The 18,647-nt window shown below is 42.8% G+C and overlaps 1 protein-coding gene across 2 annotated transcripts in view; it reads right to left on the reverse strand.

Annotated features, from left to right (window-relative positions):
• SIGLEC1 (sialic acid binding Ig like lectin 1) overlaps positions 1-18,152 on the reverse strand; it is a 147,406-nt gene extending 129,254 nt beyond the window's left edge. For both annotated transcript variants that reach the window (XM_073555089.1, XM_073555088.1), the window contains exons 1-5: positions 18,103-18,152; positions 9,363-9,424; positions 8,737-9,093; positions 4,357-4,653; positions 100-363 (exon numbers count right to left, since the gene is read on the reverse strand). In XM_073555089.1, coding sequence (XP_073411190.1) covers positions 100-363; positions 4,357-4,653; positions 8,737-9,093; positions 9,363-9,408 — 964 coding nt within the window. In that variant the 5' untranslated portion in view covers positions 9,409-9,424; positions 18,103-18,152. The remainder of the gene's footprint in view (positions 1-99; positions 364-4,356; positions 4,654-8,736; positions 9,094-9,362; positions 9,425-18,102) is intronic.
• Positions 18,153-18,647: the final 495 nt, after the last annotated feature.

Here is an 18,647-nt window from a genome sequence, read left to right on the forward strand (position 1 = left end):
AGAGCTACAATGATCATACATTTGTCTCCCATCCTGTTGAGAATTGATTATATGTTGCTAATAGGACGATCACGTTGGTATTCGGAGGACATTACTTACAGAAGACAGATAGTTGACCTGCATTTGATGATGCATGACCCACAGAATTCTGCACTTCACATCGATATTCCCCGTGGTCATTCCTGGTTAGGCTGTGGAACGTAATCATCCTTTCTTCGGAAACTCGTAGTCCGTCCTTGTACCAGGTGTAACTGGTAATTGCGGGGTTGCTGCTATTAACCTGACAGGACAGGGTCACAGAATCCCCCTGTTTGAGATTTCGGTCAGAAGGTTGTACGATCATTTTCACTCCCTTGGGAGAATCTGTAGGTGCATTAAAGACCAAAAAACCATGAGTGCAGAAAATGGTCATTACATTTACATAAAGTGTAAAATTAACCCCTTCCCAATTTTCTATTTTTCCACTTTAGCTTTTTCCTCTCCTTCTTCCAAGAGCCATCATGTGATGTACTGGAAAGTGGGAAAACAGCTTTTTTAAATTTTATTTATAGCGTTCAATAGATGATGAAAATCTCCTGGCAATGTGATTCTCTGGGTGATTACGATTATGGTGATACCACACATGAATAGTTTTTGCTTTATTTAGGTGGTGAAAAAAAAAAAATCTAAAATTTGGAAAAAAAACCTTTTTGCTTGTGTCTCTGTTTCTCGAGACCCATGGTGTTTTCAATTTTTAGAGGTTTTTTTTTTTTGCAGCGCTGCGGTGACTAAAAAACAGCAATTCTGGCATTTTGATTTTTCTTCTCATAAAAAGCATTTAATGATTGGATTAGTTTATTTATATTTTGAAAGATCGGACTTTTACGGACGTAGATACCAGATAGTGAATTTTGTAAAAATTTTTAATTCTTAATTTTAAATGAGGGAAAGGATGGGTAATTTGTTTTTTGTATTTTTTTGCAAATTTTCATATTTAAGATTTTTTTGTTTACTTTTCTCTGTATTTTGTAGTCTTTTTAGAGGACTGATCCTCAGAATTGCTGCCCGTAGCAAAAATCACAGTCTCCTATGTACTCCAGTCATATGCTGGCTTTCACAGGAGTAATGTCCTGACAGTCATAAGGGTCTTTAGCAGACCTCCGGACGTCATTGCAAGCCATCGGCACCTCATGATTGCATTACAAGCATACCAATGGACGGTTAGAACAGTGCACCCCCTGACACGCGCTCGGTAAATGTCTTTGACACAGATTGACAGCAGAGAATAGGCCTTTGGGTCACCATCCTCATATATGAGCAGCACTTGGGACTATATACCTGAATCACTATGTGAGCACCATATTCATCTAACAATCTGTCCAGATCATTGTTATATATGTTTATGAATGATGATAATGTCACATTTGCATGTAGCTGAAAAGTGGGGTCCTGGAGTTGGTTACTGGTGGGCCCTTGGCACCGCAGTCCGACACTGGTCGCACTCTCACTGATCAGATATTGATGGTCTATTCTAAGGCTAGGGATTCGATAAATAAGCAGTGGCCAACACTTTTAAGTGTGACCAATATTATTCCAGAAGACATAATGAGCAAGAGATTATATATTATACTGTATATATATACAGTGGGTGCGGAAAGTATAAAGACCCCTTTAAATTTTAACTCTTTGTTTCATTGCAGAATATTTAGAATTGAGAGTACTCAGTGGTTGATACCTTTTAATCTCTAACTGAAAAGATAGTAACACATTGCAAGCTTTCGAGACTACGCAGGTCTCTTCATTGCAGCCATTTGGTGAATTCAAAAAAGTTCATTTTTTTCTCATTAATGTACACTCTGCACCCCATCTTAACTAAAAAATACCCAGAAATGTAGAATTTTTTGCAAATTTATTAAAAAAGAAAAACTGAAATATCCCATGGTCATAAGTATTCAGCCCCTTTGCTCAGACACTCATATGTAAGTCACACTCTGTCCATTTCCTTGCGATCCTCCTTGAGATGGTTCTACTCCTTCATTGGAGTTCAGATGTGTGTAATTACACTGATAGGACCTGATTTGTAAAGATGCACACCTGTCTATATAAGACCTCACAGCTCAGAGTGCATGTCAGACCAAATGAGAATCATGAGGTCAAAGGAACTGGCCAAGGTGCTCAGAGACAGAATTGTGGCAAGGCACAGATCCGGCCAAGGTTACAAAAGAATTTCTGCAGAACTCAAGGTTCCTAAGAGCACAGTGGTCTCCATAATCCTTAAATGGAAGAAGTTTGGGACCACCAGAAGTCTTCCTAGACCTAGCCGTCCTGCCAAACTAAGTAATCGTGGGAGAATCGCCTTGGTGAGAAGAGAGGTAAAGAAGAACCCCAAGATCACTGTGGCTGAGCTCCACAGATGCAGTAGGGAGATGGGAGAAAGTTCCACAAAGTCAACTATCACTGCAGCCCTCCACCAGTCAGGCCTTTATGGCAGAGTGGCCCGATAGAAGCCTCTCATCAGTGCCAGACATATGAAAGCCTGCATAGAGTTTGCTAAAAACCACATGAAGGACTCCCAGAGTAAGAGAAATAAGATTTTCTGGTCTGATGAGACAAAGATAGAACTTTTTGGTGATAATTCTAAGCAGTATGTGTGGAGAAAACCAGGCACTGCTCATCACCTGCTCAATACAATCCCAAAATTGAAACATGGTGGAGGCAGCATCATGCTATGGGGGTGTTTTTCAGCTGCAGAGACAGGACGACTGTTTGCAATATAAGGAAACATGAATGCGGCCAAGTACAGAGAAATCCTGGATGAAAACCTCTTCCAGAGTGCTCTGGACCTCAGACTTGGCCAAAGGTTCATCTTCCAACAAGACATTGACCCTAAGGGCCCCGTCAAATATAGCGATCTCGCTAGCGAGATCGCTGCTGATTCACAAGTTTAGTGTGAGAGACAGCGATCAGCGACCGGCCCCCCTGCCGATATCGCTGATCACTGTAGGAAACCGCTGGACATTTCTTTTGTCGCTGGTCTCCCACTGGCCAGCACCCATCTCTGCGTGTGACAGGCGGGAGATCAGCGATCTGCTGGTAACTAACGTACACATCGGGTAGCCAAGGGACGTGCATCCCTTAGATACCCGATGTGTACGTTAGTTACCAGCTCCTGCATCAGCGCGCTGGTAACTAACGAACACAGTGACACCGCGCGCTCAGCGTCGCTGTGCTGATCGCTGGTGAAGCTGTGTGACAGCTCACCAGCGATCACATTGCGACTCACCAGCGATCCTGACACGTTGATATCGTTGTCGGGAATGCTGGTGAGTCGCTATGTGTGACTCCAGCTTAAGCACACAGCTAAAAAAAGGAGTGGCTTCGGTACAACTCTGTGACCATTCTTGACCGGCCCAGCCAGAGCCCTGATCTAAACCCAATGGAGCATCTCCGGAGAGACCTGGAAATGGCTGTCCACCAATGTTCACCATCCAGCCTGACGGAACTGGAGAGGATCTGCAAGGAAGAATGGCAGAGGATCCCCAAATCCAGGGGTGAAAAACTTGTGGAATCATTCCCAAGAAGACTCATGGCTGTACCAGCTCAGAAGGTGCGTCTACTCAATACTGAGCAAAGGGGCTGAATACTTATGACCATGTGAGATTTCAGTTTTTCTTTTTTAATAAATTTGCTAAAATTTCTACATTTCTGTTTTTTTTCAGTTAAGATGGGGTGCAGAGTGAACATTAATGAGAAAAACATGAACTTTTCGAATTTGCCAAATGGCTGCAATGAAACAAAGAGTGAAAAATTTTAAGGTCTGAATACTTTCTGTACCCACTGTAGATATTACAGATATATAACAAGTATATATAGAGTATATACTGTAAAAAGATTATCTAATTTTAGAATTATTTTTAGAATCAGCTGCAAATGTTGTAATGTAAAGTAACAATATATATTGTTGGTTTCTCTGATCCTGGAGATCCAGCGCTGATGCTCTGAAGGTCCCTGTAGTCCTTGGTTACAAGTGTCCGTCAGTGCAATCAGTGTCCTCAGTGATCATGTGCTGTTACGCCGGTATGGCGCTTTCATAACTTGGTGGTGACGCCAGGAGCTTGCACATGACTGCTGGAGCCACCGCTCACGTGATGGCAGCTTATAAGCAAAAACTGGGCAGAAGCCAGATGGTCAGCTCTGGATAACTAAGGGAAAAATAAAAAATGTGCAGTTGGATAACAAATTCTTCTAATTAATGGACTCCAAAAAGAACACAAATAGTAAAGTAATTTAATCCTAAAAATAATCCTGAAAGTTTCCAGAAACTTGGTATTATATTTCGAGGTCTTCCAGCCTGACAGAGCTCGCTTTCCCACTTACGTGCCACATTGAGAATAATTTCTTTGCTTCTGTTTTTCAGTCCAATAGAAACCTCACAGCTAATTTTTTTCTGGTTGTCCATCCAGGAGAGGCTTGTAGTCAGATTCTTGGTATAAAGAACAGTTTTTGTGTCCATTTGTACTGAGTAGGAAATGTACGATCTCTCTGAAGAGTGGCCCTTCCATTCTAATGACACCGAACCATCCGGACAGAAGTATGGTGTGGAGCACTGAAATGTTACCGAAGAGCCTTCACTAATGTTTGGTGGAGCCACAACCTCCGGAACAAGCGGATCATCTGAGGAAAGATCACACATTATGTACAGTAGGTTAAAATGAAGGCGACAAATTCAAGGACTCAGTGTGATAAGATTCTAAGACAATGATTAAGCTTCTCAAACTGGGAGTCCATCATAGGCCTTCTCATCAGGAAAGGTCTGAAGTATCCATTAATGTAAAGGAGATGTATAGTGAAAATAAGTTATCTGCAGGGTAGGTGAAAACTTATAGATTGGTGTGGGTCCAATCGCTGGGATCTGCATCGATCAACAGAACAGAAATCTTTAGTCTCCATTAAAATGGATTGACAGTGCGTATTATGCCCGTCCACTGCTCCAGTCATTCCTGATGGGGCTGTAGAAAGCAGCAATCATTTGATTCCAGCAGACCCATAAAGAATTACAGAAGGACTAGCAGGGTAGAAAGGCAAATTGAGTAATTGTAAGTACACAGTGCTACACAAAATGATGAGTGCAATAGAGGATACAAATATTGATGGGAGGAGGAAGAGGAGGGGGAGGAGGAGGACAAAGAGGAGAAGGAGGAGCAGTGCTTCTTTAGGTTATGCTTTTGACAACTTGCATTGCAGTTTTTCTTAAAGGCATGTCCAATGAGGAAAAGTTACCATCTATCCATAGTATAAGTGAAATAAAGATTAGTTGGGGACCTGCACCGATCGGTAGAACAGGGAACTTCTATTGCCGTTATCCCGCTTTAGATTGCAGCGGGAGAGCGTATGCTCAGCAAGACCACCACTACATTCAAGAAGCCATTTGGCGAAATGGAGGGAATCCTGGTAACTATCTGTTTCCAATCTATAGCATCTAAGTGTGTTAGCATTAGGCCGGCGTCACACTAAACATAAGGAAAATCGGTCCGGGTCTCCATGCTGAGAGTCGCAAGAGTGTAATTCGAGCGTCATGCGAGTTCAATCCGATTTTTCACACATAGCATCCGATTTACATCCAAATGCAGTGCAATTGCTATCCAATAGCAATGCGATTTTAACATGAGCTTTTACATACAGCAATTCTATATGTCATGTACACATCGTTTTCAAAGGAAATATTAGAATAAATGCCGGCAATTCATGTGTCATGTACAGTAAAATCACAAGGTGACAGGTTAGAATAGAACTGATAGATATATACACATACAATACATAGATATATAGATGTCAGTGACAAATACAATTAGTAGAGTGTGTGTGCAAATTACTGGACATGTACTTAATTAATGAAAGATTATTTTTCTGAAAAAAAAAATGGCGTGGACTCCTGCACAATTTTCGCAACCAGTGGAGGGAAATCCGACGGCTGGGGGCTGATATTTATAGCTTGGGAAGGGGGAAATACCCATGGAGCTTCCCAGGCTATTAATATCAGCTCGCAGCTGTATTATTGGCGTTTGCTTGCTATGAAAATTGAGGTCCCGCATAAATAAATGACGTAGGGTAATTAATAACCAGCAAAAGCAATGCAGACAGCTGCGGGCGGATATTAATAGCCAAGGAAGGGGCCATGGATACTGCCCTACTGGGCTAAAAACATCAGCTCTCAGCTGCCCCAGAAAAGGCACATCTCTAAGATGTGGCAATTCGGGCACTTAGCTTTGCTCTTCCCAATTGCCCTGTAGCGGTGGCAAGTGGGGTGATAGCTGGGGGTGTTGATGTCACCTTTGTATTGTCAGCTGACATGAAGCCCCGAGGTTAGTAATGGAGAGGCATCAAAAAGACGCCCCCATTAGTAACCCCCTAGTCACATTATAAGAAAACACAGACATCCAGAAAAAAAGTCAATTTGAAAGAAAGACACAGACTCCTTTAATAATCTTAAATAAACCATACTTATGACCTCGCCCTTTCCCACGAAGACCTCATCATCTGTAAAAGAGTTAAAAAAGCAACAATATTCCTCACCTCTCTGCAGAGATGCTGCTAATCCATTTGTCCCACAACGGGTCTAGCTCTGCTACATCTAGATGCCAGGCTGCATGGATGTATGATGCGACCATACAGCCTGTCATCCAGCAGACACTGAGAACCGTGTGCTCAGTGTCTGCCTATGAACTGCTGTTCTCTGCCTGAGGGCACTGCGAGCATGAGAAAGTTCTCCTGCTCGTGGTGCCGTCTGACAGGTCCTACGAGTTCACAGCCAATGAACTCACTTCACCTTTCTGACGTCAGCACTCACACGGTGGGAAATTTTAGATAGATAGATAGTTCACAGGCAGACACTGAGCACACCATGATGACAGGCTGGATGGTCACATCATGTAACCCTGCTGCCTGCTATCTAGATGTAGCAGAGTTAGACCCGTCGTGGGACAAATGGATTAAAAGCATCTCAGTGGAAAGGTGAGGAATACTGTTGTTTGGTTTTTTTTTACCTCTATTGTAGATGATGAGGGCATCGGGGGACTAAGTGAGGCAAAGTGCCAGAATTGGGGCGGTTGAGAGCAGATGTTTTTAGCCTGGGGGGGGCAGTGATTTTATAGTACACGGCACGCGAATTGCCGGCTTTTCTTCTATTTATGTAATGTATATACATATATATGTGTGTCATATACACTATGTATATATATATGTGTATTCTATGTGTATATACCTATTCTAACCTGACACACTGTGATATTACTGTATGTGGCACATGAATTGCCGGCTTTTCAAAGGACACCGGTGCATAAAAATTGGACAGGACTCGCATGGTCCGAGTGCTGTGAGGTTTTTTTCTCGCATCCATTGACTTGTGAGGAATACGCAGCAAATCATGGCATGCTGCAATTTTTTTCTCAGTCCGACTTCAGCAGAGAAAAAAAAAATTGCAGATGAGATGTCACCCATTGAATAACATTTGTCAGAGTGCAATCAGATCTTTTATCGGATCGCACTCGTCCACTTCTGCCACAAATGAGTATGTACCCTTATACTTAGTTTATAACTTAATTGAATTGTTTGCTCTTTATCGCCCCACCAGTCGCACAGTAATACATTGAATACTCCATACACCATACGTCCTTCATTAACCATTACTCCACTTACCTTGTCTTCCATGTATACGGTGAGCAGGTTGTCTTGTGTGTATATATATATATTTAGATGATATTGAAACTCTAGAGCATATTTTGGGATATCCCCTTTATTAGCATGCTACTTCTGTCCACATCCACCAGGTGGAACAATAGCATCTGGTATATGTGCCTTTCTAGTAACCGTGGCCCTTATCCATTATTTTGAATAGGAGTTTATATTTGCTTTTTCTGCTGTGTCTTTTCATTGAATACACAACCAGTATTCATTGAGCACTCCATTCAGCACCCGTCATCATCCATGAATATATTGTACTAGTTGTGGTGCATACTATATATATCTAGATTATATGAAATGAGCAAAATAAATAAATAAATAGATATTGATCTATTAGGGCTCATTTCAGGATCTCTTTTATGGCATGCTACTTTTCTCCATAACCACCAGGTGCAGCCTTAGCATCTGATACAGTACATGTGCTTGCTTATTTAACCGTTTATTAATCCATTATTTTATTCAGGAATTTTTATTTTCATTTTCTATTTTTTTTTTTTTTGCACTGTTTCTCTTCATGGAATAAACCACACTTTGATACTAATGTTTGTGATGTATTGTATCTATTGAATACATATATGATTGATTACCACTTCTGTCTCTGCAGTCTATACCCCCTTTACTCTATCCCATATACCGGTATTGCCCCACATATTGCTGTTCTATCCTTGACGCTTGGTCCCAGCCAGGACCACAATGCAGGTGTCCTATGAGACTGTCGAGCTTAGGTCAGGAGACCTGTGGACCGTCTGTGCTTTGTGGTCCACGTTTGGACCAAGTTTCACCGACGTCTTCAGAAGCCCTGGAGAAATTCCACATGAAAATATCTGGCTATATTCACTCTGATTTTTCTTTCCACAGATTTAGAAGTGGAACCAAAGTAAAATCTAAGTTCAAAAAGTCTCCATGAAAGTTGCCTCATGGTGTCTTCAAGATTTGATCGATATTATAACGTATGTCTGCACCATGTTCCCTCCAGGGTCTCTCTAGATCAGTCATGATTATATTCTGGAGACTCACCTGTAACTTTCAGATCAACACCAATCTTGTCCATCCATTTATTGTCATTAATAACCTCAAATCTGAAAACATATTTCCCGGAGTCTGATGTCTGAAGGTTTTTGATTAGGATGGTGCAGTTTTTAGGCATCGGCTCACCCAAAAATTCTAATCTATTTCGAAAGGCCTCATCTGCTTGGTCGGTGGAATGGTACACCAGCTTTCGGGCACCGTCATAGTCTTTGTACCAGATTTTGACAATGCCATCCAGGGCCTGAATATCACTGGGGTAGTCATAAGAACATGGCATTACGGCACAGGATCCTGGGACGCTCTTCACCGTATTGGGGTAAAACACATTCCAGTCGCAGTCAGCGCCTAGGAAGATAAATTCTCATTTATGTCAGATAACTTGTGTGGGCTTTAATCTAAATTTAAAAACAAATAAAAAAGTAAAAAAAGAATAAAGATAAATCACTAGTGTGACTCCGGCGTAGCAGCAGGGGCCATTGGACCGGTCACATCAGTGCTTCTAATTTTTATTCTGAGAAAAAGGCAAATCTCATCCTGAGGGAACCGAGAGATTATCATTATATTATCACTGAGTGCTGAGTTGTCAGAAAACTTTCATTTTATCGATGATATACCTTTGACACTTAGAAGGATCAGAAAGTGCAACTTCAGAAGCAACATTTTCCCCCTTTAGAGCCTGTAACAAAATGACATAAAAATTAATGAACAACATTTTTTAATATAATATTTACTTAACTTTTGATAAAAATTAATATCATCAATAAATGGGTCACTCTACTGTTACGTCAATAAGCTTTCCACTAGAATGAAGAAAACATTCTGTTTAGTACCGCCCCTGAGCTACCATAACCCCTTAATGACCGCCGATACGCCTTTTAATGGCAGCAGTTAAGGATACTTATTCCTCAGCGCTGCATTTTAACAGAGCTGAGAGATAAGGTTATAGCACCCCTCAGCATTGGAAATTCTCCAGGGTCTCAGCTACTAGGGGTAACTGAGACCCTGGAGAACATGATTTTTTGTGGCTGCAAAAAAAAAGTCAGATTTCTCATTTAATTTAATTTCAGTAGGTTAAATACTTTTTAATATCCATATTGAATCAGGAGCCCCATATAATGCTTCATACAGTTCATGATGGCCCCATAAGATGCTCCATACAAAATATACCCCATATAATGCTGTACAAAGGTTAAAAATGGCTCCATAAGATGCTCCATAGAATAATATGCCCCATATGCTGCTTCATACAGGTTATGGCCCCATAGAATGCTCCATAGATTAGGCCCCAGAAGATAGTCCATAGATTATGCGCCCATAAGATGCTCCATAAGATGCTCCTTAGGTTATGCCCCCATGAGATGCTCCATAGATTATACCCCCATGAGATGCTCCATAGATTAAGCCCTCATAAGATGCTCCATAGATTATGCCCCCATAAGATGCTCCATAGATTATGCCCCATAAGATGCTCCATAAGATTCTCCATAGATTATGCCCCATAAGATGCTCCATAGATTATACCCCCATAAAATGCTCCATAGATTATGCCCCCATAAGATGCTCCATAAGACAGAATGAACAAAGACCAGCAATTCAAGAATTGCTTTTTTTTATACCATTCCACGTGTGGTAAAATTGATAAAGCAGTTTTATTCTTCGGGTCAGTACGATTACCGCAATACATCATTTATATCTTTTTTATGTTTTGGCGCTTTTACACAATACAAACTACCATATATACTCTCGTATAAGCCGAGATTTTCAGCCCATTTTTGGGGCTGAAAGACCCCCCTCGGCTTATATGCGAGTCACATACAGGGGGTTGGAGGGGGAGCAGGGAGGTCAGAGATCATACTTACCCCCCCTGGCATGTCTCTGCAGCCCCCTGCTTCTCCCACGCCTTCCTTCAGTGGTCATGTGGTACCGCTCATTAAAGTCATGAATATGCGCGTATTCATGACTTTAAAGATCGGTACCACGTGACCGTTGAAGGAAGGAAGAGCTGACGGAGATGCAGGGGCTGCAGAGACCGCACCAGAAGGGGGTAAGTATATGCGATATTCACCTGTCCCTGGTCCATCGCTGCGTCCGCTCTGTCTTCCGGGTCCTCTTTCAGTGACGTTCAGACAGCAGAGGGCGTGGCGTGCACTAGCTATGTCATCGCGCCCTCTGCTGCCTGAACATCAATGACAGAGGACACGGAGGACAGAGCGGATGCAGCGATGGACCGGGGACAGGTGAATATTGCATATACTTACCCCCTTCAGGCGCGGTCTCTGCAGCCCCTGCGTCTCCGGCAGCTCTTCCTTCCTTCAACGGTCATGTGGTACCGATCTTTAAAGTCATGAATACGCCCATATTCATGACTTTAATGAGCAGTACCACATGACCACTGAAGGAAGGCGTGGGAGAAGCAGGGGGCTGCAGAGACATGCCAGGGGGGTAAGTATGATCTCTGACATCCCTGCTCCCCCTCCAACCCCCTGTATATGACTCACGTATAAGCCGAGAGGGGGCTTTCAGCCCCAAAAATGGGCTGAAAATCTCGGCTTATACGCGAGTATATATGGTAGTTTGTATTGTGTAAAAGCGCCAAAACATAAAAAAGATATAAATGATGTATTGCGGTAATCGTACTGACCCGAAGAATAAAACTGCTTTATCAATTTTACCAAACGTGGAACGGTATAAAAAAAAAAGCAATTCCTGAATTGCTGGTCTTTGTTCATTCTGTCTCCCAAAAATCGGAACAGAAAGCGATCAAAAAATATCATGTGCACGAAAATGGAACCAATAGAAATGGCAGCTCGTCCCACAAAGAACATGCCTTCACATGACTCTGTCAGCCGAAATATGAAAAAAATTATAGCTCTCAAAATATGGTGACGCAAAAACTAGTTTTTGCAATAAAAAGCATCTGTTAGTGTGTGATAACAGCCAAACATAAAAAACTGATATAAATCTGGCATTGCTATAATCTCACTGACCCGAAGAATAAAGTCGCCTAATCACTTATACCGCAGGAGGAATGGCATAAAAAACAAATAAAACCAATTCTTCACATGCTGTTGATTTTTTCATTCTGCTTCCCAAAGATTGCAGTAAGGCTCAGCGCACACTTGTCCTGCACGCTGCGCTGAGCACTTACACTGGGATTTCCATATAAATCTGTGAAATATGTGATTCAGATAGAACCCCTGGCAGAAGTTTTGTGCACTTCTGAAAAGAAGGACACCGCTGAACAAAGGCCAGATGAAGTCCAGAAGAACTCTGCTGCCTCATTATTGTGAATGGATTCCTCGGGGGTTTCATCTCAATCACGTCACTCAGAGATTTAGATGGAAACCCCAAAGTAAGTGCTCAGTGTAGAGTGCCAGATAAATATGATCCCAAACGTTATGTAAAATGTTCCCAATAAAAGCTTCAACTCAATTCACAAAAAAAAGCAAGTCCTCACTCAGGTCCATCATCTGTTAATAGAAATATAGGAGGCTTCCATGTTACTGGGAGCACAAAGGCTCTGGAAAAGTGAAATGACTCCTTACCGGCCAAAAGAAATTCAGCAAGTTCTCCATTCCCATATCCAAATGCCCCCCTTCCTTTCTGAGCCTCGGTGTGCCTAAACAACAATTAGCACCCACATGTTTGGCATTTCTGAAGTGATGAGAGCCCGCCTAATTTACAGGTACGTGTCTCCAGAAACACAGACTGGGCATAATGTACTGGTCACTACAACTTACTGGTCACTACAGCGTATTGATCACTACAGCATAATGGTCACTACAATGTACTGGTCATTACAATGGCAGTTTGAAATTATCACTCAGCAACATCCATTGCTGTGTGTTTCAGGAAAACATTCATGGAGTCAAAATTGTGACGACATCTGTAGGTAAATTCCCAAAGGGTTATAATTTCCAAAGTCTGGAAACACACCTGTCAATATAATCACTGCACCCCTAGATGAATTCATTGATAGGTTTAATAGGTAAAATGGGGTCACTTATTGGGGGGTTCTGCTCTTCTGGCTCCTCAGGGGCTCTGTCATTGTAACATGACACCCTCAAACAAGTGCAACAAAATCTGCCCTGTAATATGGCGCGTCTTACCTTCTGAGTTTTGCACTGTGCCTCAAAAGTAGTTTTTGACCACATATGGGGTATTGGTGAACTCAGGAAAATTGCACAGCAAACTTTGGGGTCCATTTTCTCCTTTTGTCCTTGTGGAAATACAAAACTTGTAGCTAAAAAAGATTTTTGTGGGAAAAATTCGATTTTTTTTGTAATTTTCACGGCTTAACGTTATAAACTTCTGTGAAGCCCCTGGGTGTTCAAGGTGCTCAATACACATCTAGATAAGGTCCCAAAGGGGTGTAGTTTCCCAAATGCTGTCACTTGTGGGGGGTTTCCACTGTTTAGGCATATCAGGGGCTCTTCAAACATGACATGGTGTCCGCTGATTATTCCAGCATATTTTCCATTCAAAAAGTGAAATGGCGCTCCTTCCCTTCCGGGCCCTACTGTGCACCCAAATTGTAGATTTCCCCTACATAAGGGGTATCTGCATGCTCAGAAGAAATTGCACAACAAAACGTATGATCTATTTTCTGCTGTTACCCTTGAGAATGTAAAAAAAAATTACGTCTAAAGGAAATTTTTTGTGAAAGACAAGTAAATGTTTATTTTTTTCCTTCCACATTCCAAAAATTCCTGTGAAGCACCTGAAGGGCTAATAAACTTCTTGAATGTGATTTTGAGTACCTTGAGGGGTGCATTTTTTAGAATGGTGTTATTTGTGGGTATTTTCTGTCATTCTGGCCCCTCAAAGTCACTTCAAATGTGATGTGGTCCCTAAAAAAAAATGGATTTGCAAATTTTGTGGTAAAAATGAGAAATCGCTGGTCAACTTTTAACCCTTCTAATTTCCTAACAAAAAGTACTTATGTTTCCAAAATTGTGCTGATATAGGGTAGACATGTGGCAAATGTATTTATTAACTATTTTGTGTGACATATCTCTATGATTTAAGGGCATAAAATTAAAAGTTTGAAAATTGCTAAATTTTCAAAACTTTTGCCAAATTTCCAATTTTTTTTCATAAATAAAGTTATATAGAATAAATTTTACCACTAACGTAAAGTACAATATGTCACTAAAAACAGTCTCAGAATCAGTGGGATCCATTGAAGCGTTCCAGAGCTGTAGCCTCATAAAATGACAGTGGTCAGAATGGTAAAAATTAGCCTGGTCATTAAGTACCAAATTGGCTCTGTCACTAAGAGGTTAAGAGTCAATGTCCAACCCTTACGTCGTCGTATTCACACATCCTTGTGTTCAGGTCTAAGTACTATTGCATTGACTTGACAGCCTCATATATGCTTAGGAGGCTGGTGACTTCAGGCAGGTAGACCTGTAGCCTGTCCATGGCACACATGACTAAGGATATTAGCTAAATTGAAGTCTCCTACAAAATGAGAAGCACTAATCAGTAGGAGACACGAGTTTAGCTAATATCTGTAGCTATGTTGTAAGAGTTGATGAAGAGCAGGACTTGAAGATACGCCTTCAATAGAGAGATGCCACCCACGAGGATTAGACCTCAACAGAACATACACAGGATTTCCGAAAGTCTTGGGATGATGTAATCTTATTTTGGGAGTTCTAAAGACCTGTCTTCAGAAAGGCAATTTGCATATGGTTTGACATCTTAACATTTTCTTAAAAAATTAGACCACTGCATAAGCTAATAATGCTGAAGAAAGTGCTAGAATAGAAGAGAATGGTAGTGGTGGCTTTTGGAGAGGTTATATATGCCAATATCCTCTGCAGAGAGGAAAAGATCTTGATCTCCAATGCCATCTATTGGATTTAGTAATCCTAAAATTCAATATCAACCCTTTAATGAGCTTTGCTATATGACTTAGCTTAAAAAGCCAAACCACACACGGCATTTGCAGACACACCTTTTGGGGTGCTTGCCTCTCGGCAGTGCAAAGCAGCAGGTCTGTGTCACGTGTACCTGTCCTGTGTGACACGACCCGCAGGTCGGTAACTGAAACAACAAGACAAAAAGGGAACACCGGGGAAACAGTTACAACGGTGGGCCCTGCCTTAGGGAACGGGGACGTGGAAACCTTCTGCACCCCCCTGAGGCAGTGTCCCTGAACACTCCTAACATTCCCTATACAGGCTCTTCACCTGTCGCCAACCAGGATACCTGGATCCCTCACTATCCCTGCACCTATCCCTTACTAGGGAACTGAATAGTGCGGACACTGGTCCCACCGCTGCACTAATGTACACAAAGGAAAAATACACCAAACGGGGAAAACAACAAAACACTTATCTTTCTCTGCTGCAGTCACCAAGCAGCAGAGTGCAGCACCAGATCAGCTTTCAGCAGCGGCTCGACACCTCAGAGCCAGCTGCTACTTTCACTATCTTTTTCTGCTGTAGTCACCAGGCAGCAGAGTTCATCACCGGATTACTCAGAGCCAGCTGCTACCTTCATCATCTTTCTCTACCGCAGACATCGAGCAGGCAAAGTTCAGCACCATTCAAGTTTCAGCAGTGGCTAAACACCTTAGAGCCAGCTGCTAACTTCACCGTGGTTGGAATCCAAAAAGGACCAGTTATCACCAACACCTGCTGATACACCATGTGACCTTATATAGCAAAGGGAGTGGTCACATCAGCAGGGAAACCAAAATAGGCATGTAATAACCCCTATGGCCACCGGGGCAAAAACCCATATTAAGCCCCAAAGGCCTGAAAGGGAAAAAAAAGATTTAAATGAGAGAATCTAGAATCTGACACAGATGCAAGAATTGGAATGTGACAGTACCACACCCTCAATGAGGGGCCTCCGGACCATCAACACCACACTTCACCGAAGCACCAACAGTGAGGACGCCATGTTCCACCATAGTTCAACACAGCAATCATCTGACACTGCGGTTCATGGAAAGAGAGGGCAGCTGGAAGTGACAACGTATACTCCAGAGGTACCACAAATCTCTAGAGTGTTGACCTGGGGAATGAGATAGGCCTGGGTATAACAAAGGGTAACTCCAGTTGATAACTCGCTGGCGCGATAATGGCAGACACCCATACAAACATGTACACACCAAGGTCCAGACCTGCAGGTTTATTGTCATTCACTCTCTTGCCACTAGATGATGAACTCCTAATAGAACCAACAACATAACACTCACACCCCCACAAGGCTCAGAGGTAACCACTCCTCTCTGCCCCCTCCTCCTACGAGGACACCGACTCTGAGTGGTAGCTTGTGGTGAGGGTGGCGACTTGCCCCTACTCCCTGGCAGTACCCCTGCTGCCACTACTGGAGGAGAAGGCGACGGGGATATGGTGGAAATATACACTCCCTGGTTGTCTTCCTCCACACGAACAGGAGGGGGCAGCTTCTTAGATGGTATAGAAGTTTCGGTGTGAGCCCCACGGACCAAATCACCAGTCTGCTCACTACAGGGATGTACCCCCTCACCTCGGGGAACATCAGGCACCACCATGGGGACACCAACTCCTCCCACCTGCCTGGGTGCATCCACGTGTATGAGCAAGTCCTGCTCACCAGCAGGGACTCCAGGGGGCATATTCACCAAAGCCGCAAATTGGGGTTCTGGTTGAGCAAGAGGAGAGGCCCCAGACCCTGATAACTGCTGCTGCTGCTCCAACACACCATGCAGCTCCTCACTCTACTCAGTGAGGACCAGAAGCAATTGATCACAGGTCTGTACTTGGCCCATGGCTCACCAGAGAAAATGTATGGTTGGTCATAAACTGTCACGTGTGCCTGTCCTGTGTGACATGACCCGCTGGTCGGTAACTAAAACAACAAGACAAAAGGGGAACACCGGGGAAACAGTTACAACGGTGGGCCCTGCAATAGGGAATGGGGACGTGGAGATCTCCTGCACTCCCCTGAGGCAGTGTCCCTGAACACTCCTAACGTTCCCTATACAGGCTCTTCACCTGTCGCCGTCCAGGATACCTGGATCTCTTACTATCCCTGCACCTATCCCTTACTAGGGAACTGGATAGTGCAGACACTGGTCCCACCGCTGCACTAATAAACACCAAGGAAAAATACACCAAATGGGGAAAACAACAAAACACTTATCTTTCTCTGCTGCAGTCACTGGGCGCAGAGTGCAGCACCAGATCAGCTTTCAGCAGTGGCTCGACACCTCTGAGCCAGCTGCTACCTTCACCATCTTTCTCTGCCGCAGACACCGGGCAAGCAGAGTTCAGCACCATTCAAGTTTCAGCAGTGGCTAAACACCTCAGAGCCAGCTGCTAACTTCACCGTGGTTGGAATCCAAAAAGGACCTGTTATCACCAACACCTGCTGATACACCATGTGACCTTATATAGCAAAGGGAGTGGTCACATCAGCAGGGAAACCAAAACAGACATGTAATAACCCTGTGGCCACCGGGGGCAAAAACCCATATTAAACCCCAAAGGCCAGAAAGGGAAAAAAAAGGTTTAAATGAGGGAATCCAGAATCTGACACAGATCCAAGAATTGGACTGTGACAGTCTGATTGGGCTAGATTAGACTTTGACTGTGGGTTTAAAAAGTAACTTTTCTTCTTATGAAGCATACCAAGCCAGTGAAAGGAGACTTACAGGCCATGCACTGCTTTTCCGGGAATTTAAAAATGCAAAGCTGAGGCTCGCTAAAGGGTCAATATTGACTTATTGGACTTTACCCCCAATAGGTGGTGCAAGAGTTTGAGTACTTCCTCTTTTTAGAGATTATTTGCATATTTTCATTCCTAAAGGAGCATTGTATGGCCTATAAGTCTCCTTACGCTGGCATGTTACCATCCACAAAAAAAAAAAACCATTGCCACTTAGTCACTCAGGAGAGGTAGCATAAAACCAAACAGATAGTGAAAAAAAAACCTATACAAGAAATGTGGATAAAGTTCCCTAATTGCTACTCAAATAGTGAACGTAATTTCTAACCCACCTACATCTGTGCAGAGTTATTATCTCTTGAATTTAAGACCAATTTTAAGGCTGCACCAATATTCCCAACTACTGAAATGCTTCTACATATAAGGCCGCGGTCACACTTGTGAGAAACTCGCACGAGTCTCGCACCTTAATACCGGGGACTGGAGTGTGCGGCTGCATGTATTTCTTTGGAGCCGCACATTCCGATCCCGAGTGCCGGGTATTGAGATGCGAGACTCCTGTGAGTTTCTCGCAAGTGTGCCCCCGGCCTAAAGGTGATTCTGTCTTTTTCTTCCGTCTGAATTTGTGTTTGTTTTATCATCCAGTCCAAAAATCAAGAAATATTAGAGTGTAGATATCTGCATTACCTTTAGGGATATCCAAGTTTCTCTCATCCGGCCTGATGTCTTGTGCTGGATATTCGAGGCTTTTATATATTCTCTCTTTCTATATGTTCCTCTTTTTGAAGTAATGTCAGCAATTTTTTTCTCTTGCTCCTAAAAGAGGAAGAAAGTGATATGGTTGAGAGAAGAAAAAAAAAAAATGTCCTCATCATTTTACGGATTATATTATTCCACAGCAAATTGCCATTTTTTTCATTGCTTAAGCAAAAAACAGTAGTGATAATAATCCGCCATCAGACGAACAAAGCTTCATCATCTGGAAGGTTTGGAAGAGTTGGAACTAAAAGTCTAAGTTTGGTGTCTGGAGAAGCTTTGAAGAGTTTTCAAAGACTCAAAGAGGAGTTTACGTTCTCTAATAACAGGTTTTATCAGTTTCTTCAACTTCAGTGTGCTGCTAAGGGCCCAGCGATCCCACCACCGATCCGACGTGGATGGGATCGTTGGGACATAGTTAGCTGATCGCCGGTGAGCTGTCACATAGACAGCCCCTACAGCGATCAGGACCAGCG

Source organism: Dendrobates tinctorius, unplaced genomic scaffold, assembly GCF_039654945.1.
Source record: "Dendrobates tinctorius isolate UK_male_01 unplaced genomic scaffold, ASM3965494v1 ptg000216l, whole genome shotgun sequence".
Taxonomy (NCBI): domain Eukaryota; kingdom Metazoa; phylum Chordata; class Amphibia; order Anura; family Dendrobatidae; genus Dendrobates; species Dendrobates tinctorius.